The sequence below is a fragment of the Panthera onca genome, chromosome D2 (assembly GCF_046562875.1).
Source record: "Panthera onca isolate mPanOnc1 chromosome D2, mPanOnc1 haplotype 2, whole genome shotgun sequence".
NCBI classification, from domain to species: domain Eukaryota; kingdom Metazoa; phylum Chordata; class Mammalia; order Carnivora; family Felidae; genus Panthera; species Panthera onca.
In genome coordinates this window covers 70,321,631-70,349,155 of record NC_138349.1, presented here as the reverse complement: position 1 = coordinate 70,349,155, position 27,525 = coordinate 70,321,631, and the positions used below count along the sequence as shown (strand labels likewise).

At 39.8% G+C, this 27,525-nt stretch overlaps 2 protein-coding genes across 5 annotated transcripts in view; both read left to right on the top strand.

The window, feature by feature from the left end:
- Positions 1-2,083, top strand: part of ABCB10 (ATP binding cassette subfamily B member 10) — a 33,942-nt gene extending 31,859 nt beyond the window's left edge. For all 3 annotated transcript variants that reach the window (XM_060642777.3, XM_060642776.3, XM_060642778.3), the window contains exon 13: positions 209-2,083. In XM_060642777.3, the coding sequence (XP_060498760.2) occupies positions 209-428 (220 nt within the window). In that variant the 3' untranslated portion in view covers positions 429-2,083. The remainder of the gene's footprint in view (positions 1-208) is intronic.
- Positions 2,084-6,665: 4,582 nt separating this feature from the next.
- NUP133 (nucleoporin 133) overlaps positions 6,666-27,525 on the top strand; it is a 55,744-nt gene continuing 34,884 nt past the window's right edge. For both annotated transcript variants that reach the window (XM_060642774.3, XM_060642775.3), the window contains exons 1-11: positions 6,666-6,936; positions 9,242-9,360; positions 11,358-11,461; positions 12,802-12,909; positions 14,570-14,704; positions 15,331-15,501; positions 17,114-17,269; positions 17,569-17,639; positions 23,443-23,590; positions 24,809-24,956; positions 26,095-26,252. In XM_060642774.3, the coding sequence (XP_060498757.1) occupies positions 6,755-6,936; positions 9,242-9,360; positions 11,358-11,461; positions 12,802-12,909; positions 14,570-14,704; positions 15,331-15,501; positions 17,114-17,269; positions 17,569-17,639; positions 23,443-23,590; positions 24,809-24,956; positions 26,095-26,252 (1,500 nt within the window). In that variant the 5' untranslated portion in view covers positions 6,666-6,754. The remainder of the gene's footprint in view (positions 6,937-9,241; positions 9,361-11,357; positions 11,462-12,801; positions 12,910-14,569; positions 14,705-15,330; positions 15,502-17,113; positions 17,270-17,568; positions 17,640-23,442; positions 23,591-24,808; positions 24,957-26,094; positions 26,253-27,525) is intronic.

Here is a 27,525-nt window from a genome sequence, read left to right as displayed (position 1 = left end):
AGTTGTGTGGAAATCAAGGGTTCCGAGCTTCCTTTGTAGTATCTTTACACTATAAGAAGTAGATAGTAGACCCAAGAGGTTGTCATTTTGATCGCAGTGAAAATTCACTGCCGGTTCAGGACAGCTGTGTGTGCAACAGGAAACACGTAAATACGCAGTATGGGTGGCACTGACAGCTTTGCTTTCTCATGTGGGTTTCCTGTTTAAGTGCCCTGGATGCTGAAAATGAGTACCTCGTTCAAGAAGCTCTAGACCGACTCATGGAAGGTAGGACGGTGTTGATTATTGCCCACCGTCTGTCCACCATTAAGAATGCTAATACGGTGGCTGTTCTTGACCAAGGAAAGATCACAGAACGTGGGAGACATGAAGAACTTCTTTCAAAACCCAACGGGATATACAGAAGATTAATGAACAAGCAAAGTTGAGTCCGCATAAAGAAGTGGTTCCCGATGAAGTGAACGCGAGAGACTTTAGAGCGAAACATGGTCACAGGAATAAACGAACTTAGAGAGAGGATGTGAAATCTGGGAGTCACACTGCAAGTTATCTTAAGTATGCCGATTTGTTCCCAGGGTGGGTAAAATATTGTTTTGAGATGCACCTGTTCTCAAGACCTTTTTATTCAGAGTTTTAATCACGGTAACTTTCTAAATGTCTCTAGCACTGAGATTATTTTCAGGTGTTTTACTTTCTTTTATCTTGGAATACTTTAGTTAATATAACGTGGCACCTCATTTGTTTTTTCTTACCTGCCATTACAGATTGAAACTATTGTCACATGACAATTTTTAAAAGGGGATTTTAAATAAAAGGCTTAATCATTTTAGGTGAGTTTTCCAATCACTGTGTAATCCTCTCGGTAGTATTCTACCTCCTTTGTGTCTAATTTTACTAGAAGATTAAAATCTTCCCTTTTTTTAATTCTGATAATCTCATGAAGTGAACCTCACATACAGACCTACAGAAATCATAAACATCACATGACAAGATGGGAACGTTTACATTCCATACTTCCTGTATTTTCAGAGGTATGAGAGTTTAGGAATATGTGTTCCTCTGGGATGAGACTGTTTGAATGTGTGTGGCTTTCAAAATCCTTAGCACGCGAAAGCCTGACGAGTTTTAAAAAGGGTTAAGAAGCCTATCCTTTGAATAAGAAAACTTCTATTTTCATTATTCACGCATTTGTTACTGTGGGAAGTGAGGCATGAACTGCCAGGTATTATTAAGAGGTAAAAATGAATTCTACCTTGAAGTCACCCAAAGGCATGTCTTTTGACAATTATCTTTAAAAAATGTATAATTCCTAACCAAATGTTACTTTTCATCAGTTAAATACATTTGAAATTTCACTCAATGAGGCAAAAACCTAAATAATTTTCAACCCTAAAACATTTGAAAAAAGCTTAGTTCTTTCTATTCTGTACAATGTCATGAAATGTTAAGAACTTGTCACTCTTCTAAAAAGAGGACAATAGTCATTTTTATTTATGGTTATAGTTTTATGCACCCAAATGCCTCGGAACTCATAAAGCAATGCTGAGAGCCGTTAGATTTGCCATATTTCAAGCCAGTGCTGTTAATTTGCTGTTGCCTCAAGAAAAAGTGGTTTTTTTTTACATCGACAATGCCAGAATCTAAGAAATAACTATGTTGATGTAATGAAAATAGAGGTTTTCCCTTGTTCTACATATTTATTAGTTCACTGATTATACTGGAAGGAGAAATCACTACTTTATGACAAGCACAGAGTATTAGATTTCATTCTACATAAAGGAGTTTATTATTGAATAAAGTGAACTCAGTGAATGAACGAACTCTATGTTCTTTGAATTAGGAAGCAGTACATCTGTGACAATCATTTTCACAACCTTTACTTGCATTCTTTATACAATTTGCTGTTAGGGTGTGGTTCTCAGAAAGCAGGCAAAACACAACGACAAGGGTGGATCTCTTTGTGCCATAGAAGTATTGACAAAATTGAATTTGATCATTACATTTTATTCTCTAATACAAAAATGTTCAATTGTGTCTTTAGGGAACATTTTATATCCTGGATTAAAATTTATAGTGAACTTTATCTGTGTCTGTCACTTCTTATAGAACTTTATTACATTCAGTTTCTCACTAGAATTTGGCTTTGGAGATTCAGAAATAAGGAAAAAAACTGACATTACAAATAAAGTAAGTAGTAATTACAAGTTCCCTTCATTTCCTCTTTACCTAAGATTGTTACTGTCTTTTTTATTTTCTATTTATAAACTGTTAGAAGGTGAGGGAGGGATAGTAAAGTATCCCCCAAACTGAGACAGCATTGAGAGACTGGAAAACGAAGCAGGTGACTCCATTCAGTTTACACACAGTTTTATTCAAGGTAACTTACTGATGGGAGTTCGGGTGGACGACCATCCAGGCAGCTGCACAAATATTCTCTGCAAAGTTGAGACCTTAGTCTAGAGATTTTATAAGGCACTATAGTGAGATCAAAGGGCTTGCATGCACCTGACCTTGAACCTGTAATTAGATCTTGTGGCACCATCCGGGCATCGCGCAGGGGAAAGACTATGGTATCTCTACAAGATTTATGGGAGCCCAAAGCAAGCCTCCATCCCTCCCAGCCTTGGCAGTCATTTCTAAGGTATGTATGTCAATCTTCAAGGGGCCTGGAACACAAGGGAGGTCATTGAGCAAACACGAACAAGATGGAGGGCTAAAGGGGGAATCAGTATTGTCAGTAGTCCCACAGAAATATTGTAATTAGTTGCTTCCGTGCAAGAAATAAGTATCCCCTGCCCCTACCACGGACAAGGAACTGTGCTATGGAGTGGACAGATTAGCACCTGCCCTCAAGGGGCTTCTGTTCAGAAGGAGAGATGAGGCAGATAAAAATTAATTACAAGAAGCTAGCTAAATATCACAGAGGTGTCGCTGCCCATACCGTGGTGGTTCCTACCGCTTTGTCTCCTGAGTGTTTGCACGAGTTACCACGTTTGATACTTCGACGGTCCTGTAATTTAAATAAATACCTATCATTCCCTTTTCACAGAAGAGGAAATAAGAATAGGCAAGTTGTAATTAATTCAGCGTTGATGCCATATACAAGAAAAAATTAGAGAAATAGGAGCCGGATCATGGCGGGGGCGGGGCGGGGGGGGGGGGAACCTTCAATATCATGCTGAAAATCTTAGTTTTCATCCTACATGTATGGAGAGCCATTGAAGGATGTGTATATTCATAGGGGCAATTTAGAAAATAAGCAAAAAAGGACATTTTAATCACCTGAAATTTTACACGTGAAGATAAAATATCACGTTAATGAGCTTAACATTTTGTTGTTCGCCCTCCCAGGCTCATCTCTATGTGCAAGGCCTTCTCTGACCGCGGACCTGACTGTTTCTCAGGGAATAATCACAAGCTAAATAAACCATTATAGGCTAAACCCTTGCAAATACAGTTTTATAAATTAGGGCTCTGTTTTGGGAAATCCATTTTATTCCATAAAAATGCCAAAGTGGCTAGAAAATAAAACAAACGTAAATGTTATAAAACATTAAGTATATTAATGAAAGGAGTATAGGACAACTACCTTGTAAATGTTCCTTTGGGGGTGTTCTCTGTGATCTATACATCATGGTATCATGGTAATCTATTCATTCAACTCATTCGAGAAACATCGATCATCCTCTATTTTGTTAGGTCCTATGCTAATAAAGGACCAGTGCCTCCCTCCTGAAACTAACCTGTGGGTCACCAAAGTGCAGCCTGCTGCCTGATTCGTACGGCCTGCAAGCTAAGGATGGTTTTTACAGTTTTAAATGGTTTTTAAAAAATCAAAAGAAAAACATCTCATAACACATCAAAGTTCTCTGAAGTTCAAACTTCAGTGTCCATAAACAGAGTTTTATTGGACCACAGCCAACTTGTGAGCAGTTGCAACAGACCGTACGGCCTGCAAGCAGGTGCTCTCTGGCCCTTGACAGCTTGCTGACTGCAGAACTAATGGAAACAATATGCGTGCTTCCCCGCTGGAAGGACTTGGAAAGCTGCAACGAAATTTAGCATTCTCTCAAGAAGTTCCACTGGCATTAGAGGGCAATTAAGTGAATACCTTGGACACTGGCTGGGGCATGGATGATTTCCATGATGAGTTCTCCATTGTTTCCCTGCCTTTCCATTTTAATATTATCACCGTTATGTTGGTGATCATGGAAGTCTAACAATTCCGCCACAGTCACGGGATGTAGTTCTGGCTACTATCCTCTTGTTCATTGCAGTGATTACTACCACATAAATCAAAGTTTGGTCTTAACTGGAAGGGTAGTACTTTAGGAAGGGTGTACAGAAGGGAGGCACGGGTTGAGGTTGAGCATCTCACACTTGTACTTACATGTCTATACTTAGGAGGTACTTTATTTCAGTTAAAAAAAATGGGCTCGTATTGGACATACTATTTTTTGACCAATCTGCTTTTTAAAGTTTGATATTTTCCTATATCCTTTAAGTATTCATTACACGTATCTACATGTAGTCTTTTTAACCATATAGAATTCTATAATGTGAATATACTATAAATCTATCATTGGGTATCCTTCTATATTCCTTGCTATTATAAACAATACTATCTTTGTTACGATGTGATTTGTTCAGATAAACTTCTAAAACTTCAGATACATTTCTAATTGCCAAGTTTAAGGAACACATACAAGTTATAAGGCTTTTTGATAGATTGTCTGCTTAAAAGACTGTACTAACGTATAAAAATCTCCCCAGAAGTGTATACATCAGCACCTCTTCCCCCCCGCAGCCTTTCAACATGAGCTATTTTCATTTTTTAAAACCTTCCAGCTAGGGGCGCCTGGGTGGCTCAGTCGGTTAAGCATCCAACTTCAGCTCAGGTCACGATCTCACGGTCCGTGAGTTCGAGCCCCGCGTCGGGCTCTGGGCTGATGGCTCAGAGCCTGGAGCCTGCTTCCGATTCTGTGTCTCCCTCTCTCTCTCTCTGCCCCTCCCCTGTTCATGCTCTGTCTCTCTCTGTCTCAAAAATAAATAAATGTTAAAAAAAATTTAAAAAATAAATAAATAAAACCTTCCAGCTAATTCAACTGGCAAATAATACTGATGGATGGTTTGATTTGCATCTCTTAATAATTACTAGTGAAGTTGAAGACCTTTTCATTGTTTTTGGTCATTTGTAGTCTTTGACTTAATGCTAGCTCATGCCCTTCGTACATTTCCATCTTTTCCTATTGGGGTAGCTTGCTTTCTCTTACTGATTTTCTTTAAAGAGTATTATTTATTGGAAATGCTGGTTTTCAGCTGGTTTGCCCTCACTATGTTCGTGTTTTTTGACATCCACAAATATAGTCATATCTATATTATGTAATTCTCACAAGTGAGTACTATTCGTAATCTAATAAAGGCTCAAAAAGGTGACACAGATAGCAAATAGCAGAGGTGATTTGAAGCAAGTCCCATTTGATTCGAGTCTATGCACTCAATTACTACACCAGTCGTTATCAAAACGTCCCCAGATGGCAGCATCACCAACACCTGGAAACTTGTTAGAAATGTAAACACGCAAGCCTTAGCCCAGACCTAGGACTCAGACGCTGTGGGTAGGCAGCAATGCGGCTTAACAAGCCCTCCAGGTGATGAAGCACCCTTGAGTGTGAGAGCCACCGCACTACGCTATCCCCTCCTTCTTGATTTCCCCGTATGAGAGACTATACTATTTAAAATGAGGCCCAAAGTAAGGAAATGAATTTTTTTTTTTAAATTAGGAAATGGCAGCCACTAGGAAAATGTCGCATCCTCGGTAGTGATAAAGAAGCACTCCGCTGCCCCCAAGGCATAGTCCTGAGTATCTACTGTTTCACTCGCCCTCCCCACCATACACTGCGGGAGGCTGACATCCATGGACTGTACTCAGGAGCCACAGTGTCCCAGCCTGTTGCAGTGGCGGGAAGTGTGAAGAATGACTCTAGGGTAGCGCCCTTATTTTTGACTTGGGTGATCGGCCAATTTTACCAAGTAGGGCAGAGGTGGTAAGAGAGGGGTCCAAAAGGAAAACAAGAATTTAGCAGGTGTATTGTGAGGAGTCTGCAAGGACATGCAGGGCAAAGTGTTAGGAGCCCTCAGTTTTTGACCAAGATCCGGGATAGAGGTGGACTTGGGGTGTTACTAGCGTGGATGAGACAGTGCGGGGCTGAATGGGGAATGACAAACCTAGAGACCAACAAATACAACGCTAAGAGTGAAACCAGTGACAGCTTTTCGGTTTTTCTCCCTTCTCAGCGACGGACACTTTCCAGTTCCCCAAGAGGCTCAGAAAAGACCAGCGTGCAGAGAGGCTTTGCCTTCAGGGTGCTAGCGGGCCAGCCCCACCCACCGGAGTCGAGAAGAGCACCTGGCTTTCCAGTTTCACTTCTCCGGAGGCTAGAGACACCCGCCAGCTGCCTAGAACCCTCCACACTAGCCACCGCTGCGATCACGCCTCGCGGCGGGACACTACCCTCTGACGTCATTACGACGCGCCCCCTTCCAAACCGCCCCCACCACGCCCCGCGCCTCGGCGCTGCCCTTTGACGTCTGACCGCGCGCTCTCCCCCGCCACCTCGACCACGCCCCGCGGCTCGGCGCCGTGCTTTTAACGTCATCAGCGCGCGCCCTCCCGCTCGCGGGTGTTCAAGCTCCGCGCGCGAGCGGTGTTTCAGCCCCACAGGCGGAGTGTCCGTCGCCTCTCCTTTCCGTCATGTTCCCGGCCGTCTCCTCTCCGCGGACACCGGGGCCCGGGACTCGAAGGGGCCCGCTGGCCGGAGTCGGGCCGGGCTCCACGCCCCGGGCGACAAGCAGGAAAGGTCTATCCCTGGGGTCTGCAGTCAGCTCCCCGGCGCTCTTTTCGCCGGTCGGCCGGCGTAGCTCGCTGAGCTCGCGGTAGGTGATCGTCCCCGGTTGGGTCTGGTGAACAATAGAGTTAGTGGGCCTGATGGGGTAGTGTCTCCAGACGCCTTCGGAACGCGGAGGAGGGGGCGGGGAGGCAATGCCAAGGCTGGGGGAACTAGACCTTCGCCAATCTTTGCGAGCCTCAGTTTAATTCATCTCTTAAGCCTTCACTTTGCACTTTTCATGGAATTACCTCTGTGTATAAGTGAACAAATTGGATTTCAGTCAGTGGTTACCTGCCTCCTTACTACCCCCGTCTTCCATTGTAAGTCAGTCATGATTCATTTGGTGAAATGGCAATAATAGGCGACCTGAGCCTGCTTCTCTTAAGGCCAAATGAATCAATACGAAAACCCTCGACGACGGTGGGAATGAGGATCTCCAATTCTGGAAAGTGATGTTATGCCTAACATAGTTACTGCCATTAATATCTGCTGACTGATAATTACATGACCTTTAGCAAGAGAAGTTATCTTTGCAGCTAAATTAATAGGGGAAAGTCTTTCCTAGCAGTGAGATAAGAACAGTAGTTTTGTTCCCAAATAAAAGTGTGGCACATCAGTCCACATCATTCCTTAAACCATACTCTGCATCCCGCTTTCATAATTAATCTAGAACTTTAGAAGGTAACATGTTTCTGAGTAGTTTCCTCCGAATTCATCTACGAAAAAAGAATTTTCCTTTGCAAGAAAAGTGTAATATTGGGTCTTGAGCTTATAGTTAAAATTTATCTATAGATGCTTGCAATACTTTAAAGGAGAAATGATTTTTAATTTTTTTAAGTTTATTTTACTTTGAGAGAGAGTGTACACAGGAGGGGCAGAGAGAGAGAGAATCCTAAGGCTCCACACTGTCATCTCGGAGCGCGATGTGGGGCTCAAACTCACCAACCGTGAGATGATGACCTGAGCAGAAAAGAGGATTTGGTTGTTTAACCCACTGAGCCACCCGGGTGCTCCAAGGAGACATGATTTTTAAAGAATTCACTGCGTCTTTGACTTTTACATCTCGAAAGTGCTCTTCAAAGTGGTGATCTTTCAGTGTTTTTTTTTTACTACCTTTGAGAAAAGTAAAGCTGTACTTTATTTAATGCGTTTTGTTTCAAATCTCTTTTTACCTTCCAGTGATCATTTAAAGAAAAATCTTTGTTGTAATACTCTCAAGAAACAAAGCTCACTTAATCCTCATGATAAGAGATGGAATAAATTTTATACTGGTAACTTTACATTATTTTTTGAATGTTGACAAGGTGAAAAGATCTAATTTCTACACTGTATCTGCTATTAAAGAACAGGTAACAGCAGATACTCATGACCCTATTTAATTTCTTAGTTATAGAAATCTGGTAGATTTCATGTAATCCTAGAGCTGATGAGGGCAAAATGGGTGAAGGGGAGTGAGAGGTACAGGCTTCCAGTTAGGAAATGGGTAAATAATGGTGATGAAAAGTACAGCCTAGGGAATATAGTCAACAGTACTGTAATAGGGTTGCGTGGTGACAGATGGTAACTGTCCTTGTGAGCATAGCATAGAGTTTCGAATCACCATGTTGTACATCTGAAACTAAAGTAACGTGTGTCAGTTATACTTCAATTAAAAAAAATTCTAGGGGCACCTGGGTGGCTCAGGTGGTTAAGCATCTGACTTCGGCTCAGGTCACGATCTCATGGTCTGTGAGTTCAAGCCCTGCGTCAGGCTCTGTGCTGACAGCTCGGAGCTTGGAGCCTGCTTTGGATTCTGTGTCTCCCTCTCTCTCCACCCTCCCCCACTTGTGCTCTGTCTCTCTCTCTCTCTCTCTCTCTCTCTCTCAAAAATAAATAAACATTAAAAAAAAAAATTCCAGAGCTGATGAGAGCTGAAAGATAATCTAATCCAATGTTTGTAAAACTTTTTGGCCACAGTGTAGGATAAATTCTAGTTTATATCCTATTTTATTTTTCAGAAATGTTAATTGAGACCCTCACAGTGACCCACAATTTGGAAAATGCTGATCTAGTCCAACCTTTGTATTACATAGCGAAGGATACAGTCATATAAAGAGTTTAAGTGAACGGAGCATGCATCTGATTACTAGAGCATAAGAGTCAGAAGCCAAATTTTCCTATATCCTGTCAGTCTTTTTTTAATGTAAAATATATTTACACAGTACACATGAGCCAGAGTTTTCTTTTACTGCTACAGCTCATTTTTTTTCTTGTTTATCAAAGATCTTTTCTTTATATGAAAATAGTACATAAAAGTAAGCATAACGGAAAATTTTAAATATGATGCAAGTTGAATGGTCTCTATTCTTTAGAGGAACACCTACACGAATACTGCCACACCACTGTGTAACTGAGTCTATGAACTATGATGTGAAAACATTTGGATCTTCTCTCCCTGTTAAAGTAATGGAAGCCCTAACATTGGCTGAAGGTGAGTGTCATTTCCATTTGCCTATATTAGCAATTCAGAATGAAGCCTGTCCCTGGGTCCGAGATTGAAATTTGTGCTTTTTCTGGTATACCTTCACTTAAATGGGGTAGAAACAGGTAACATTTGGTTTTCCATGAATTGCAAAATGTAATAAATTTGAGAAGCAGAGTGAGTCCATTTTTAGCACAGATTACTTCTTCAGTGGTCGTAAACACTGCATATGCAAAACTCAGTCCAATTGCAAAATTTGATTGCGAGTGTCATGTTATGAGTATGGGTATAATAACCACTCTGTCATGTTATGAGTATGGGTATAATAACGTTATTGTAAGATCAAGTCTTACCTCCATTTCTGGATCCTTTGTAGTATCCCAGAGGCTATATGTACACATTTATGTTATCAGCGTAAAGTACCTTCAGGAGATTCTGTTGGCAGAGAATTAGAGTGGGAGTTTGGAAGATGCAGTCACGCAAGCGTCAGAAAGGCAACAGTAAGGATAAGGGGTTGGGTGACTGGCAGAACAAAGTTCACAGCATCCTCCATGATCTGCCCAAGTCATTTTTATTTATGATTCAATTCTAGATTTCTGTGATTTTTTTGGAACAGTGTTTTTCAGACTGTAGGTAGTGACTGAAATCAGTTTAGTGGTCATGGCCAGCACTTAAAAAAATTGAAAGCAAAACATCAGAGTGCGTTTTATGTCATAATGTTACATAAGTTTTGTGTGTTTTACTTAAATTACATGTGAATGCATCATGATATAAAATATATTTCATATTGTGAATGATGGTCAAATAAGTTTAAAGTACTCCATTCTAGAAGGAATATTTCTCATCAACTTGAACTACGTATCTTGCCTGTGAGACCTTGGGAACCCAGGTACAGAGGTTTTCAGACAACTAAACTTCCACTGTAACCTCCATCATGTACTTTTCTTGTTTTAATTATATATAGCATGTATTATATTTTTCTTTAGTCCTCTAAAAATTTCAGCTCAAATAGTATTTAAACCTTTTAACATACTCCTGGTTCATGCCACCAGACTGTTAATAACAAATAGTACACAGCCTCAGAGGAGAGAGTCCCTCAAAATCAAGATGTGTAAACTTAAGGGTGTGTAAACTTGAAGAACTTTTCTGAATATGGAAACCTACCAAGTGCTGTGTGTTAAGTCAGGGACCCCACAGGTTTGCCAGTAGAGTCTTTGGAGCTGCTATATTGCTTTCAGGAAATGAAAATATTGAACAGATACTCTAATTCAGCAAAAGCCCACACTTAGCCTAGGCATGATTTAGTATTTTAGCTTGTAGATTATTGATGCCTTTTATTTTGCCCTTCTACCCTGCTTTAGGCAAAGAGCAGAGCTCAAATTAATTAAGTTTCCAGGGCTAACACACTTAACTGAGGTTTACCGCCAGTGCTTATGACAGCAATATACTAATTTAGTTTTGTCACTTACTATGGAATGCAACCCTTGATGTCTACGTATAATGAAGTGATTTATCAAACTTTTAAAGAAGGTATTTGAAAGTCATGTTCTTTTGAAGGAATAATTTTTTCTTGAAATTCTTTATATATTTAATGAGAGAGATTATTATTTGCATTGCTGTATCAAAATAAAATTATGAATGTTACTAAATATTGTAGAAAGTAAGATACTTGTTTATGGCCAATATTAAAAGATAGTAAACCTAAGGCCAAAATATAAAAGGCTAAAAGGCTAAAAGTGGTTATCAAAGTTAAATGGCTCTCTTGTTTTGGATATTAATAACTCTAACTCTTGAATTACTCAAGGGCATTTTTTTCATATGAATGAATCTTTTTTATCTGTGGTAATTACTTTTTTTTTTTTCAATAAAGAATGTATCCATAAAGAAGATCTTGGTATAAGGAATTTTAACAGTTTTTCTTTTCTGTTTCTTTTTTTTTTTTGTTACAGTTTTTCTTACTCGTTCTTTGAGGTTAAATATGTAAGTTATGTACTTTTTTTTTTTAGTTGATGATCAGCTGACTGTTCACATAGATGAAGGTGGATGGGCTTGTCTGGTCTGCAAAGAGAAACTCATTATTTGGAAGATTGCTCTGTCACCTATTACTAAGGTAATGGCTCTTGAGAAAGCTAGAAGGAGAAGAGGAAAGGATTACCAGTTGGCTCTTAATTTTTACTCTAAATTTTTAGAGTTGTTGGAGGACACAATCTGAATTTACTCATTAGATTTGCATTTTCGTAGTGGTATGAATTACAGAGCATACATTCACATTTTTATGTTGGGAAAAAAAGTTTCTCCCCTTTCATAATTTTAAATAGGATCCATGTTATTAAAATTTTTAGTGAGTGTTATGAATGCCATGCCAGTCTGCCTAATGAAGTTTAAGAATAAATACTGCCCACATTAGCTAATGAACTGAGCTTATTTCTTTTTTTAATTTTTTTCTTTTGAGAGAGAGAGTGAGGGAGAATCTTAAGCAGGCTCCATGCTGAATGCAGAGCTCAATCCCACGTGATTGATGCTGGGCTCAATCCCATGAACCTGGTGTCATGATCTGCGCTGATATCAAGAGTCGGATGCTTAACTGACTGGGCCATCCAGGCGCCCCTGAGGTTATATATTTCTAAGATAGGACTATGATTCACTGAGTCTACTGAATGGTGTTTAATGGGAAAAAAATGATACCAATTTTAGCAATTGCTAGTTTAACTTTCAGTTGTCGGTTTCTCACATGGGATTATCATTTGCGTTTCTAGGAACTTATCCTCAGCAACCTATTTTCCTGTCTGTTCCAGATGAGGCATAGTCTCTTGCAACCACTCACTGGTCACTGTTACTGGGCCATCGTTCTGTTGGACCTGGGGATTCTTGCTTACTTAAACTCTTCATGTCTGCTGGCCTCTGTACTTCTGCCGAGAAGATAGTATTTGTAGTTAAGAGCATAGGTGAGGGAAAGTTCTGGGGGCCATGAAGAGTTAGCAGCAGGAGCCTGATATTTGGCTGAGGCTAAGAAATATTTTCTAGACACCTTGGTATAATTAATTGCTCTGTAGTCATGCTGATTTTAGATGTCAAATAAATCAAGACTAGACTGGGAAAATTCCATAGGAAGCCTACATACTTCTTTACGGGAAGTATGACTTCTCTTAAGTCTTGCAGACTTTTTTTAGTCTAGAAAGATACTGGGCTAGTTGATGTTCAGAGTCTGGTCTAGCTCTTAAGTTTTTCTGATTCTATATCTCTTAAAATATTTTGCTTTAAAATGACTGAAGGGCCTGATGAAAAGCTGATCAAAAAGATGTGAGAAAAAAGTACGTTTGTAGAATGATATTTCCAGCAATGACTCAGATTCTGAAATGTACAAGGAAGGGAAATCATGAAGTCGGGGTGCATATGCAAAGAATCGGATTTGATGTGAAAGATTTTTTTTTGTTTGGGTTTGTTCTTTAGTTATCTGTTTGCAAAGAGCTTCAGCTGCCACCAAGTGACTTCCACTGGAGTGCTGACTTGGTGGCTCTCTCTTATTCTGCTACCTCAGGTGAAGCACATTCTACTCAGGTAGGTGACTTAAATGCTTGATGTGTGTGTGTGTGTGTGTGTGTGTGTGTGTGTGTGTATTTTTTTTTTTTTTTAATTTAAATAAGGGAAGTTGTGACATTGGAGGAATTATCCAATCAACATTATCCAAGTTGATTCAGAGACATAACTGTAAAGCTACAAGAATCAAGATACTAGTATTGGCAAAGAGGTAGACACCTAAGGGCAACTGAACAGAATAGAGAGTGCAGATACAGATCAACAAAGAGGTGTCCCTTTGGTCTTTAACAGAGCTGCAGTAGCAAGTCAGTGAAGTAAGGGTAGTCTTTGCGGCAAATGGTGCTGGGACCATTGGGCATCCTTAGGCAAAAAACAAAACAAAAAAACACCTCATACCGTATACAGAGGTTAACTCAAAATGGATCGTAGGTCTAGATGTAAAATGTTTAGAAGAAAACAGGAGAAAATCATCATGACGTGGCGTTAGACAAAGAGTTTTGGGAAATCACCGAAAGCATGATTCATAAAAGAAAAAAATAGATAAGGCAGACTTCATCAAAATTAGAAACTTGGTGTCAGAGACACTGACAAGAAAATGAAGAGACAAGCTACAGACTGGGAGAGAATCTTTCCAAGTTATATATCCAACAGAGGACTTATATCTAGAATGTAAAACAAACTCTGAAAGCTTAATAAGAAAACAAACAACCCAATTTAAAAACAGGGGACAGGGCTTGAACAGACACTTTATCAAAGAGGATGTAAGGATGTCACAGAGATGTTCACATCATTAGTCATTAGAGAAATGTAAATCAAAACTAGAGTGAGATATCACAGTACTACGTATTACAGTGGCTGAAATACAAAGTACTTGAACTGGCAAGTGCTGACAAGGATGTAGAGCAACTGGAAATTGTGCATTGCTGGTGGGAATGCAAAGTGGTACAGCTACTTGACTTTCACTTTCTAGTAGTTAAAATACACTTGCTGTTTTGACCGAGCAATTCCATTCTTGGCTGTTTACCTCAGAGAAATTAAAACTTATGTTTACACAAAAAACAGTACATGAATGTTACAGCATTCATATCACATTGTTTATGATAGCCAAAGGTGGAAACAACCCAAATGTCCTTTAGCGAGTGAATGAATAAACGAATGGTTTCATCCATAGAATGGAATAGTACTCAGCAGTAAAAAGGAATGAGCTCTTGATACAAGTGACAACCTGGATGTATCTCAGAGACATGCTGAGTGAGATCAACAGTGCTTAAAGGTTACATTCTGTATGGTTTCATTTGCTTGACATTCTCAGAAAGATGAAACTATGATGATGGAAATAGTGGTCGCCAGGGTTAGGATAGGGGAAAGGTCTGATCATAAAGGGATACATAGCACTAGGGAGTTTTGGATGTTAATGGAACTGTGCTGTATTCTTATTGTGGTGGTAGTTACATGGATCTTTGCGTGTGTTAACATTTACAGAACTGCACAGCAAAAGGAAAAGAAAGTCAATTTTATAATGTGATAATTTTTAAAATACAAAAAAAGAGGTGGTTTTTTTCCCCCTAATTTCTCTTAAATAATAAATTGCCCTGTTTTCTTTTTATCAGTGTCACCAGATTGCTAGTTTTAGGGTACTTCTTTTTACTGTGATTGCTGAGCGTTATGATCTTGTTTCAAGGCTGTTGCTGTCATGGTTGCCACCAGAGAAGGATCCATCCGCTATTGGCCAAGCCTTGCCAGTGAAGACATCTACACAGAGACCTTCGTGGATTTAGGAGGTGATAAGACTTACAGTTTCCTAACAGCAGTGCAGGTATACAATAGATATTCTTTTATATTTATTGGAAAGCTGTGATTTGACTTGGAAGTGAGATGTGAACAACTAAAAATACAGGGTTTTGAATAGACCATACAGGCCAGAGAGGAATTCAGGAGCCAAGAGAAGAATGTAAGGGTCTAGGATTTGAACAGTTGGGCAAAGGAAAGCCCTTCTCCTAGGACTCTGAAATACCAGTATCCGGATAGTAGCCAGCGGTATTCATTTCTTTCAGAAATATTTTCTGATGGTGGCTTTGAAGCCCTTAGACGTTATGAAGTCTGGTTGGCTAAAATACACTCTGTAGGTCGACCAAAGAATAAAATGTGGTACTTGATTTGTTGAACCTGTAATGTGATGAACCTGTAATTTAAAAATCAGAATTCAGACACTCAATGAAAAAAACAGAATTGCAACTGAAGGTTTCCTATGTAGAATTAGTAGTATTATGTGAATGGATTCATAAGTAAATCATTTTAATAAAGTTTTCTTTTTTTATTCTTTTAAATCTGTTTTAAGGGAGATGCTAGATCATTTATCTCTGTATCAAAGCATTTTTTGTTAATGTTCTTCATCTTAGTTATAGAAGCTTACTTAACGAATTTCACAATATTTGTTCATAGGGAGAAAGTTTTATTTTGTCCTCATCGGGAAGCCAGCTGATTCGACTGATACCTGAAAGTTTAGGAAAGATTCATCAACATATCCTGCCTCAAGGACAAGGCATGCTTTCAGGAATTGGTCGGAAGGTTTCTTCTCTCTTGGGGATTTTATCTCCAAGTACTGATCTCATCGTAAGTTGATGAAATGACGTTGTTTTATGAGCCTGTTTCTTCATGAAATCATTAAGTTGGAAGTTTCCTATGAAGTTGATATTGCCTCCGTATGAACACTAGTGTATATGAAATAAAACCTTTGATCTTTTCAATGATGCATATTTATTGTGATCAAATGAGATGCCATACTAACCCTCTCACACTGTAACTGTAATATTCTTAAATAAATCATATGGATTCTTTTGAATCTTCGAATTAAAACTGTTTTGTAAAATTATATATGTGCTTAAGGACCAGTTTTGCTTTTTAGACTTAACCAAAAGTGTGTTCACTCCCATTACTGCAGCTGTTTGTGTGGATGACTCAAATCTGGGTCTGTTGGCTGGGCTTGTGCCTCAGGCTCCGGACTAGTGAAGGGAGGCGGATGGGAGCTCACATTTATGGAGCATGGTGGGTGCTCTGTAGTTGTTATCTCGAGTAACAATTACAATCACCTATGATGTAGAGAGCTTTCTCCCCAGTTTGCCAATGAGAATACGGCCTCAGGGATGTCATGTAAGCTGCCTGAGGTTATGGAACGACTCCGTGCCCAGGCACGTTAGAATGGAAAGCACATTTTCTTTCTACTGTGCTCTTCCCTTCTAATTTCAGGTTGCTCTCATCATCTGCTTTCTTGATGCTCTTTGAACCTAAAACCTGACCTGTCTGAAAACAAATGGACCATATTCCTTTTTCTCTCCCATTTTCTACACCAAAAGTGTATATAAAACTTCTCTTTTGACCTGTTTATTTCTGTCCATGACCCTGTTTTTTCAGTGACCCAGGTATAAACCTTGATTGTGTGTGTGTGTGTCTCTGTCTCCTTCTTACTTACCAGATACTGTAGATTTGATTTCTGTCATGTCTCATTTTCATCCCTGTCTTTTGCTTCCATTGTTATGCCCTAATCTGTACTCTTGCTAAATTTCCCCTAAGCTCTTGGTGCCAGTTCCGTTCACTCACCGTCGGCCTCCTTACCCATTAGTGGCCAGAATCATGGTGACAAGAGAAACGGAGAAAATTAGGGCTTCAGCTCAAAACAGTCGTGTGCCCATCTTAAAAAAAAACACGTCTGTACTTCATAACCAAGTGTATACTTGAAAAGGCAAAATAATCTGCCTACATGTAACTAACTATACACATCCCTGCCACATTCACTTTCCTGTAACACAGCTCTTGAGTTCAAAAGCCATTGAGAATATCTCCCTTGCTTACTAGGTTTACAAACTCATATTCCCGACTCTCTGCTGTGTGTCCCTCATGTTTCATTTAAGCATTATTTCTACTTGTAACATTGAGCATTATTTCCAATGTGCTGGTTGCTCTTTGAAAGACCTTACAACTTTCCTAACTCCCAACTGTGCTCTTTGTGGGCTGTCTGCTTTCATATTTCTGCCTATGAAAATCTGACCTGGCTTTCAAGGTCCATTTGAGGATCACTCCTTTCTTTGAATCCTAAATGAAGAATTCTGCTAAGATTACTAATAGAATACTCACAAAATATATAAAATTTAGATTTCAGAAAAATAGTTCATTAACATTAGAACTAAAAAAAATCTATAAACTTAACCTTTTTCTTCTCTCCATACAGCTTTCAAGTGTCCTTTGGGATAGAGACAGAGCAAGTTTTTATAGCCTGACAAGTTCAAACATCAGTAAATGGGAATTAGATGATTCTTCAGAAAAACAAGCACATAGTTGGGATATAAACAGAGCTCTGAAGGAAAACATTACTGATGCTATTTGGGTAAGGAACAATAATATTCATTTCTGTAATTCACATTTATGGTTATATGAGAATGCTAGTTTCTCTCATTATTTAGATGACATTGCAATGCACTGTTTTTAGCCATCAGATAAACAGAGAGGGCGCATTCAATCTCTAGAAATAGTGGAACTCACTGATTTACCTAATAATTTTTAAAATGCATCCATGATTTTTATTTATTTAATAACTATTTGAACCGTTTAGTAGGTGCTGGGAATACAAAGTTGAAAAGAAATCCTTACACTCCAGGAGCTTACGTTATTGATGTTTTCACGTAGGGATCTGAGAGTAACTACGAAGCTATTAAAGAAGGGGTCAACATTCGGTATTTGGATTTGAAGCAGAACTGGTAAGCAGTTAGTTTGTCTCATAAAGAATATAGATCGTTGTTTGGGAAAATAATGTTTATTATAAAATGATGAGCAGTCTTGCTATCTGTTCTTCTAATGCTAATCCTTTCATACTGTTATACCTCACTCAATGATTTTATGTTCTTTATCTAGAGATGCTGGTTCATTTGACAAATGTAGGCAGTTCTCAGCCTTCAGCTGTGTATTCTTATATTACTTGCCTGCCCTAGTTCAAGACTCATCTTTCCTGCTCTCATGGCTGGAGCTTCTCTTTCTTCGTGCTAAGAAATGCCCTCCCTGCTGCTGTGGGTGCTCCGTGTTGTCCTCCTTCTCTTCTCAGTGGAGATACCAGGCATATTTGTCCACATCTTTTGCTTTAGTAAGCCTGTGTTTGTGGCTGTATTGGAGAAAGGAAGGTGGGGTGAGGTTTTGTCTTGGCAATACACGTTAGAACTCAGAGTTTATAGTCCCAGTGAATTTCCTCTTAGAAACAAGGCTCTAAGTGGTACTTAAGATCCCAGGTTAGTCTGATAAAGTTAATATATCCTGTCTTACTTAGTTTTAATACCAAAGGTCATATGGAACTTAAAAATCATTCGTAACATGGCGTCCATGAGAAAGTTCGTAATCAGTGCCAATGTATGACTTGGAATCCTTCAAAACACAATTTACCAGAAGTTAAGGGCAGTTTTTATGTGTTTTAGGGTAATTTAATTTAGTAGAACAAATTCTTATTTCTTGGAAGGATATTATAGTTTTGCTGTATAATTTTTTTCTCTCAGGCTCTTGAGAATGTCAGTAAGATCCTTTATAGTTTCTGAAAACCTTATATAAACTATCAAAGAGGTATAAACAATAGTATATACTGAATTCTCATGTATGGTTTAATTAAATATAGTTTATCTGTTTCCCTTTATCTTTACCAGACTTTCAGAGATTTAGAACTGCTGGTAGGACGCAACCCACGTGGGCATACGATGCAGACATTTTTCCACATACACTTTTCAGAATGGAGACGTGGGCTGAAAACAGAAAAGAGAAACGTACTTAGGAATTGCTGTACTGGGCCAAACCCCAAGCTCCTTTCCCCCATTTTTGTCATGCTAACAAGATGCTTGTGGGGTTTGTAAGACACGGCTCTTGTTCTCCTTCTGGACCCTCTAGTGATCCGTATGGAGTATCCGTGTCTGCATATGTTTCTTCATTTAAGAATAGTGTTTGTTGAGGCGCCTGGGTGGCTCAGTCGGTTAAGTGTCTGACTTCGGCTCAGGTCATGATCTCACGGTTTGTGAGTTCGAGCCCCCTGTCGGGCTCTGTGCTGACAGCTCAGAGCCTGGAGACTGCTTCGGATTCTGTGTCTCCCTCTCTCTGCCCCCCCCCCCCCCAACTCACACTCTCTTTTTCTCTCTCAAAAATAAATAAAAACATCAAAAAAACTTAAAAAAAAAAAAAAAGAAAGAATAGTGTTTGCCTTCCCAGTGCTTATGGATGCTCCTTGTTCGTTTTGGCCAGGTTTACAACCAAGGCTTATATTTTCAGTGAGCAGGCTTATAAGTTCTTTTACTAGATTATTACTGACAAAACTCAGATTCATTTTATTTTATTTTATTTTATTGTATTTTATTTTATTTTATATTTTTTAAGCTAATTTATTTTTGAGAGAGAGGCACAAGTCGGGGAGGGGCAGAGAGAGAGGGAGACACAGAATCTGAAACAGGCTTCAGGCTCTGAGCTGTCAGCACAGAGTCCGGTGCGGGGCTCGAACTCATAAACCATGAGATCATGACCTGAGCCGAAGTTGGACCCTTAACTGATTGAGCCACCTAGGCTCCCCTCAGATAATTTCATTCCATTCCATTCCATTCCATTCCATTCCATTCATTTTAATTTTTTTTTTTTTAATGTTTATCTTTGAGAGAGAGAGAGAGACAGAGTGCGAGTGGGAGAGTAGCAGAGAGAGGGAGACACAGAATCAAAGCAGGCTCCAGGCCCTGAGCTGTCAGCCCAGAGCCCAACGTGGGGCTCAAACTCATGAACCGAACCACAAGATCGTGATTTCAGCCAAAGTCGGACGCTTAACTGACTGAGCCACCCAGGCGCCCCTCAGATAGCTTCATTCTAGATATGAAGTTGGGTTTTTTAAATCATAAATGTATTATGTATGTACTCACATAAAAATTTGTTAAATTTTTGCTGGTTTGCAAAATTTTCATTATCTATTGTTCTGTCATCTCTACTACCTAAAACAGCTTCATGGTTTTTAGAATGTGACAATGTTTTTCTAAAGATGTCAAACCTGGCCTAGCACCACTCTCTAAGGAGTTCTGTTAGATGTGTCTCCATGACTCGGCGCTCCTTATCACCCAGTGATGTAGTCTTTATTTTATTTCTATTTATTTATTTTTTAATGTTAATTTTTAGAGAGAAGGAGAGGTGGAGAGAGAGGGAGAGAGAGAATCTCAAGCAGGTTCCACACTGTCAGTGCAGAGCCCAACACGGGGCTCGAACTCATGAACTGTGAGATCATGACATGAGCAGAAACCAAGAGTTCGACACTTAACTGACTGAGCCACTGAGGCCCCCTGAGGCAGTCTTTAAAGTAACTTCAACGTAGAGTCTTATCATCGGTGTAACCAACTGTACCTCCGTCCTTGGTATTTTTAAGACTGCATTCTCCAGGAGCTCGCTCGGTTCCTTTTTTGTGTTGTGTTTTGGCAATACTTTTCATCTCTGTGACTTGTTTATTGTATAACTGAAAGTTTGTACTTCTCAGCCCGCTTTATTTCACCCATTCCCTCACCCCCCTCCCTTCTGGGGAGTCTTCTTTTGTTTTTGTTCATTTGTTTTGTTTTTAAGATTCCACATGTAAGTGAAATTGTATGGTATTTGTCTTTCTGTGTCTGACTTATTTCACTTAGCATAATACCCTCTAGTTCCATTCATGTTGTCACAGATGGCAGGATCTCATTCTTTTTTATGGCTGGGTAATATTCCGTAGTCTTTATCCATTCATTTGTTAATGGACACTGAGGTTGATTCCATATCTCAGCTGTTGTAAACAATGCTGAATTAAACATATGGGTGGGGCGCCTAGGTGGCTCAGTCAGTTAAGCATCTGACTTTGGCTTAGGTCGTGATCTCACGGTTCGTGGGTTCGAGCCCCACATCGGGCTCGCTGCTGTCAGCACAGAGCCCGCTTCAGATCCTTTGTCCTCCTTTCTCTCTGCCCCTCCCCTGCTTGCTCTCTCTCTCTCTCTCTCTCTCTCTCTGTCTCAAAATAAAATAAACATAGGGGTGCATATATCTTTTTGAATTAGGGTTTCGTTTTGTTTGGATAAATACCCAATAGTGGAATTATTGGATCATATAGTATTTCAATTTTTAATTTTTCAGGAAACTTCTATACTATTTTCCATAGTGGCTGCACCAGGTTTGCATTACCACCAACAGAGTATGAGGGCTCCTTTTTCTCCACATCCTCACCAACACTTGTTAATGCTTGTCTTTTTGATTTTAGCCATTCTAATAGGTGTAAGGTATTATCTCATTGTGGTTTTGATATGCATTTCCCTGATGATTACTAATGTTGAGCATCTTTTTATATGGCTGTTGGCCATCTGTGTGTCTTCTTTAGAAAAATGTCTATTCAGGGACACTTGGGTGGCTCAGTTGGTTAAGTATCCATCTTTGGCTCACGTCATGATCTCATGGTTCGTGGGTTCCAACCTGTGTTGGGCTCTGTGCTGAAAGCTTGGAGCCTAGAGCCTGCTTCGGATTCTGTGTCTCCCTCTCTCTCTGCCTCTCTCCCTCCCACACTGTGTCTTCCTCAAAAATAAATAATAAACATTAAAAAAAAATGTCTATTCAGGCCCTCTGCCCATTTTTAAATTGGGTTTTTGGGTTTTTTGGTGTTGAGTTGTATGTCTTCACATATTTTAGATACTGACCGTTTATCAGATACATTATTTGCAAAATTCCATTCAGTGAGTTGCCTTTTTTGTTTTGTTGATTGTTTCTTTTCTCATGCAAAAGCTTTTTATTTTGTTGTAGCCCCAATAACTTTATTTTGCTTTTGTTTCCCTTCCCTGAAGAGGCATACTCATAAATATGTTGCTAAAGCTGCTGCCCCAGAGATTACTGCCTGTGTTTTCTTTTAGGAGTTTTATGATTTCAGGTCTCACATTTAGGTCGTTAATCCATTAGTTCCTTTTTATGTGTAACATTCTTCCATGTCCTGTATTAGCTCTTCAGGTCATTGCCCGTATGTTACAAATTTAGACCAATATTTTTAAATTTCTTTCAAGAGTCCAAGTAGAAGTGATAAAGGTTCAGGAATTGGGTGAAGAAAACAGTGGAAAAGGAGTCAGAGCCACGTTAGGACTGCTTGGTTTGGAGTGGTGTGTCACTGAGTCCCTGGCTGCCACTTTCTTGGTTTTTTTGTTTGGTTCCCCACCCCCCGTTTCTTGTTTTTAGTTGTCAGTAGAGGGCGCTTACCCCCCTGTTAATGTTTCTGAGACTTGAATGGAAGTGGCTAATAACACTACTGAAAGTTCCGGAGGGGTTAAGGGTAGAGACCATTTAATTCTTTTTGAGGGCAACAATTTTGATAGACTTGAGAGGAACATAGAAGCTTTAAGAGAGAAAAAGGTTTGTCTTCACATGGAGGTTTCTGTAACTGACTATTACAATTAAAAACAAAATGTTCTTCTGGACCAAAGTAAACTTCAAAGAACAGATTAGGCCAGGGTTTGGCAACCTTTTCTGTGAACGGCCCCAGACTGGCTGTTTTAGGCTTTGGGGGCCATTGTGGCCTTCGCTGCAATTATTGTACTCAATCAGCGATAGCACAAAAGCATCCATGGACAGTATAGAAATAGGTGGACGTGGCTGTATTCCGGTAAAACTTCATTTATAAAAACTCACTTGGGCACAGTGCGGCTTGAGGGTTATGCTTTGCCAACCCCTGAATTTGATGATTTGATTTTTTAATTTTTTTGTAATGTTTATTTTTGAGAAAGGGAGAGAGAGAGAGACAGCGTAAGCGGGGGAGGGGCAGAAAGAGAGGGAGACACAGAATCCGAAGCAGGCTCCAGGCTCTGAGCGGTCAGCACAGAGCCCGACATGGGGCTCGAACTCAAAGACCGCGAGATCATGACCTGAGATGAAGTCAGACACTTAACTGACTGACCCACCCAGATGCCCCAATTTGATGTTTTTTTAAGTCAGATTTATTGAGCTTATTTTATATACAGTAAAATTCATCTATTTTAGTGTATAATTCAATGAGTTTTGACAAATGCACACTCATTTGGGATATAGTCAAGAAGAGGAATAGTTCTGTCACCCCAAGAATTCCTTCATGCCCCTTTGTAATCAACCCCTCCTCTTCTTTCAGCCCCTGGCAACTATTGATATGTTTTCAGTCCCTGGAGTTTTACCTTTTCAGAATGCCATATAAGTGGGATTATATAGTATTCGAGCCTTTTGAGACTGGCATAATGCATTTGACATTCATTCAGTAGTTTCTTCCTTTTTACTGCTGAGTAGTGGCACACTGTGTAGAATTACCAGGGCTCATCAGTTCAGCAGCTGAAGGATCTTGAGCTTCTAGTTTTAGGCAGTTACGAATAAAGCTACTCTACCTATTGGCACACAGGTTTTTGTGTGAACTTAAGTTTCTGTTTGTCTTGGGTAAATATCTAGGAGTGGGATTGCTAGGTCATATGGTCAGTGTATATGTAACTATATGAGAAGACAAGCTGTTTTCCAGAGAGCTATAGATCTTTCTTTCTCATTGATTAGTGATGGGCTCCTGATTTTGGCAGCTGCATGGCACCCAGCGGACAATCCATGTCTCATCTATTACTCTCTGATAACAGTAGAAGATAATGGCCACCAAATGTCTGATGTAGTAACTGTAGAAGTCACTCAGTATAACCCACCTTTTCAGGTAAGATTTCTATCGTAAATTACAGATGACAGTAACATACTCATGAGTAACTCAACTCATACGAGTTGTTTGTCTTAACCATTGCAGGGTCAAATCTTTTTAGGAGATTGATCTGTGGGGCTTGGAAATATTTTTAAATAGCCAGTGTTTAGACATTGCATTTTGTTTGCCATCTTAGATTTGTTCCTTTGTGCAACCTTAGCTAAATGAGAGTGGAAGCAGCTGACAGGAAGAAGTTGTTTAATATTGTAAGTATTGTTTAATAATGGTGTCTTAAATCAGGAGACTATAGATGCTGGAGAGGATGTGGAGAAACGGGAACCCTCTTGCCCTGTTGGTGGGAATGCAAATTGGTGCAGCCACTCTGGAAAACAGTGTGGAGGTTCCTCAGAAAATTAAAAATAGACCTACCCTATGACCCAGCAGTAGCACTGCTAGGATTTTACCCAAGGGATACAGGAGTACTGAGGCACAGGGGCACTTGTACCCCAGTGTTTATAGCAGCACTCTCAACAATAGCCAAATTATGGAAAGAGCCTAAAGGTCCATCAACTGATGAATGGATAAAGAAATTGTGGTTTATATGCACAATGGAGTACTACGTGGCAATGAGAAAGAATGAAATATGACCCTTTGTAGCAACGTGGATGGAACTGGAGAGTGTGATGTTAAGTGAAATAAGCCATACAGAGAAAGACAGATACCATATGGTTTCACTCTTATGTGGATCCTGAGAAACTTAACAGAAACCCATGGGGGAGGGGAAGGAAAAAAAAAAAAAAAGAGGTTAGAGTGGGAGAGAGCCAAAGTATAAGAGACTCTTAAAAACTGAGAACAAACTGAGGGTTGATGGGGGGTGGGAGGGAGGGGAGGGTGGTTGATGGGTATTGAGGAGGGCACCTTTTGGGATGAGCACTGGGTGTTGTATGGAAACCAATTTGACAATAAATTTCATATATTGAAAAAAAAATAAGAAAATGAAAAAAAAAAATAATGATGCCTTAACAGGGATGGCTCTGGTGGTTGAGCATCCAACTTCGGCTCAGGTTCATGGGTTTGAGCCCCGTGTCAGGCTCTGTGCTGACAGCTCAGCGCCTGGAGCCTGCTTCGGATTCTGTGTCTCCCTCTCTCTCTGCCCCTCCCCCGCTCATGCTGTCTCTCTCTCTCATTAATTTATATTATATTTAATTCTCATTAAATATAATCTTTAATTTTCAGTCTGAAGACTTGATTATGTGTCGGCTGATGGTCCCAAACTTTTCAAACCAGACTGCTTATCTGTATACTGAGAGTGCCGTCTATGTGTGCTCCACTGGAACTGGGAAGTTTTCTCTTCCTCGGGAGAAAATTGTCTTTAATACACAAGGTATAGTATCAGCTTTAGACAGGATGATTAACGACTCATTAGTCATTCCTAGCAGTCTTTATTGTCTTTCCATAAGTGTTATTTTAAGCATGATACCTCCAGGTGTTATTGAGACATTCATTCTGTATGATACCAGTGGTAGCTGAAGTCCTAACCCTACCGAAAAACCAAAAGGGTAGTAAATTCCCAAACTGTTTTGGGCAAAAAATAGTAACATTTTCTCCAGAAGAAGCCAGGAAGGAAAGAACCAATGGTAAGAGAAGTAATTGCTTATTCCTAGTTATAATAACTTATCCTGAGTTGCTGTTCTTCAAGGAAGTTTGTCCAGATCTCTGGATAAGAAGAATCCCAGGTGCTGGACTCATGCGGGGGGACTGGAATGGGGGCGAGGGGAGCCAGGCAAGAGTGGAAAAAAAAAAAACAGCCAAGTAGGTCTAATTAGAAATTTTAATCTAAAGAGATTGGACATAGTGCAAAATCCAAGTTGGGCAGTAAGATGGAACATAGATTTTCTAGTTTAAACACAAGAGCCTTGACTTTGGGTTGGGAGATTGTTATTAAGGCATTGAGCAAGCGTAGACTTTTTTTTCCCTCTCCTTTGGCTTACTTAGTAAGTAAAAATACAGGGCACCTAGGTGGCTCAGTCAGTTGAGCATCTGACTCTTGATATTGGCTCAGGTCATGATCTCTCAGTTGTGGGATCGAGCCCTACATCAGGCTCCACACTGGGTGTGGAGCCCGTCTGGGATTCTCTCTCTCCCTCTGCCCTTTCCCCCTGCTCATTCGCTCGCTCTCTCAAATGAAGTTTTTAAAAAGCTGAGTTCTGAGTAGGAATATTGTAAAGGAAAAAAATGTTTTTATCGTAGCAAAATTTTTTTTTGCTTAAGGTGGTAGATTATATTTGTATTTTATTTTTTTAGAGAGAGAGTGTGTGTGCAGGGGAGGGGCAGAGGGAGAGTGAATCTCAAGCAGGCTCTGCGCTGTCAGGGCTCAATCCCACACCCCTGGGATCATGACCTGAGCTGAAAATAAGAGTCAGATACTCGACTGAGCCATCCAGGTGCCCCTAGAGTGGTAGATTTTAGAAAACATTTTTTTTGTTTTGTTACGTATTTTTGTATATTTTTCTTTCTTTTAGGAGATAGTATTTTAGGAGCTGGTTCCTGTGGTGGTCTTCCCATTCTTTTTTCTAGAAACAGTGGGTTGGTGTCTATTACATCAAAGGAAAATGCATCTATATTAGCAGAAGACCTTGAAGAATCCCTAGCATCTTCAGTTGCTGGACCCAGCAATGAGGTAATGCAGTTCTATAAGACTCTTTAGTTTTTATTAGAGTATTCCTTTTAAAAAAATTTTTTAATGTTTATTTTTGAGAGAGCGTGAGCGGGGAAGGGGCAGAGAGAGAGGGAGAGACAGAATCCGAAGCAAGCTCCAGGCTCTGAGCTGTCAGCACAGAGCCAGACGCGGGGCTCAAACTCATGAACCACGAGATCATGACCTGAGCTGAAGTCAGACGCTTAACCGGCTGAGTCACCCAGGTGCCCCTGGGTATTTCCCACAAATGTTTTAGTTGAACAGCTTAAAAGAGTTGTGATGAAACATAATTCTTTTATCTCCCTCATCTCCTCTGTCCTCCTTTCCAGAAGCAACTCCCTTTAGGTCTTTGAGCCGTGTCTTCTGGTGTTTTTTTCCATATTTCTAAGTAACATCGTATGTTGCTATCTCTTAATTTACCGGTTTTAGACACCTCTTGATTTCCTATTACGGAAGGTAAGGATTTAGGGTAACTTACACTCCTTCCTCTGCCTATATTGTCCCAGTATAAATTTTTTTCCTTTAATGACAATGTGAATATTTATGGTTCACTGAGTCAAGTAATGTACTGTTACATTTCCTTCGTTATTCAATTTTATGTGATTCTTGGAGTTTTTAATGGACTAATTTTGTATTTGCTTTCATTCTTTAGTATCTGGCCCATCTTCTAACAGCCTCCAGCAGCGGTTTAAGTGCCTTTCAGTATGGTTTTCCCCATAGTCAAATCTCTAGAAATTCTATGTCTATGATCACCTTGGAATTTTTCTTTTCATTGTCCACAGATCCCCACCAGGATCTGTCCCTGCACCACCCACACCGATTTGCTTTGTGTCCTCTCTGCTCTGTCATCTGCCTTTCCTTCTGGTTTTTCCATCGCCATGCGTTGTAGTTGGAATCACAGATGTTTGGGTGGTTGTGCTTCCTGCTATTGTGGGATTATATTGAAAGGGAGAGTGGGATACAAATCATCAGTTTTTTTTCTGTCTTGAAACACGGAATACCCTGATCTGTAGATTTGTATCATTCTTTTACAGAAGACTAAATTAATATCATGTGGGGCAATTTCCATTTGAATAGAATGTGAAATATATAGACTATTTCTGTAATTCGAAATTGGAATGACTTGGTAGTTTCAACGGGAAGTAACAATTTTTTTACTTTTATTCTTTTGTAGCCTTGTGGTTTTGTAATACTTCCTTATGTTCTGAAGCTATCTTAGAGCATTCTACTTCTTTAAAATTTTTCTAAATCCCTG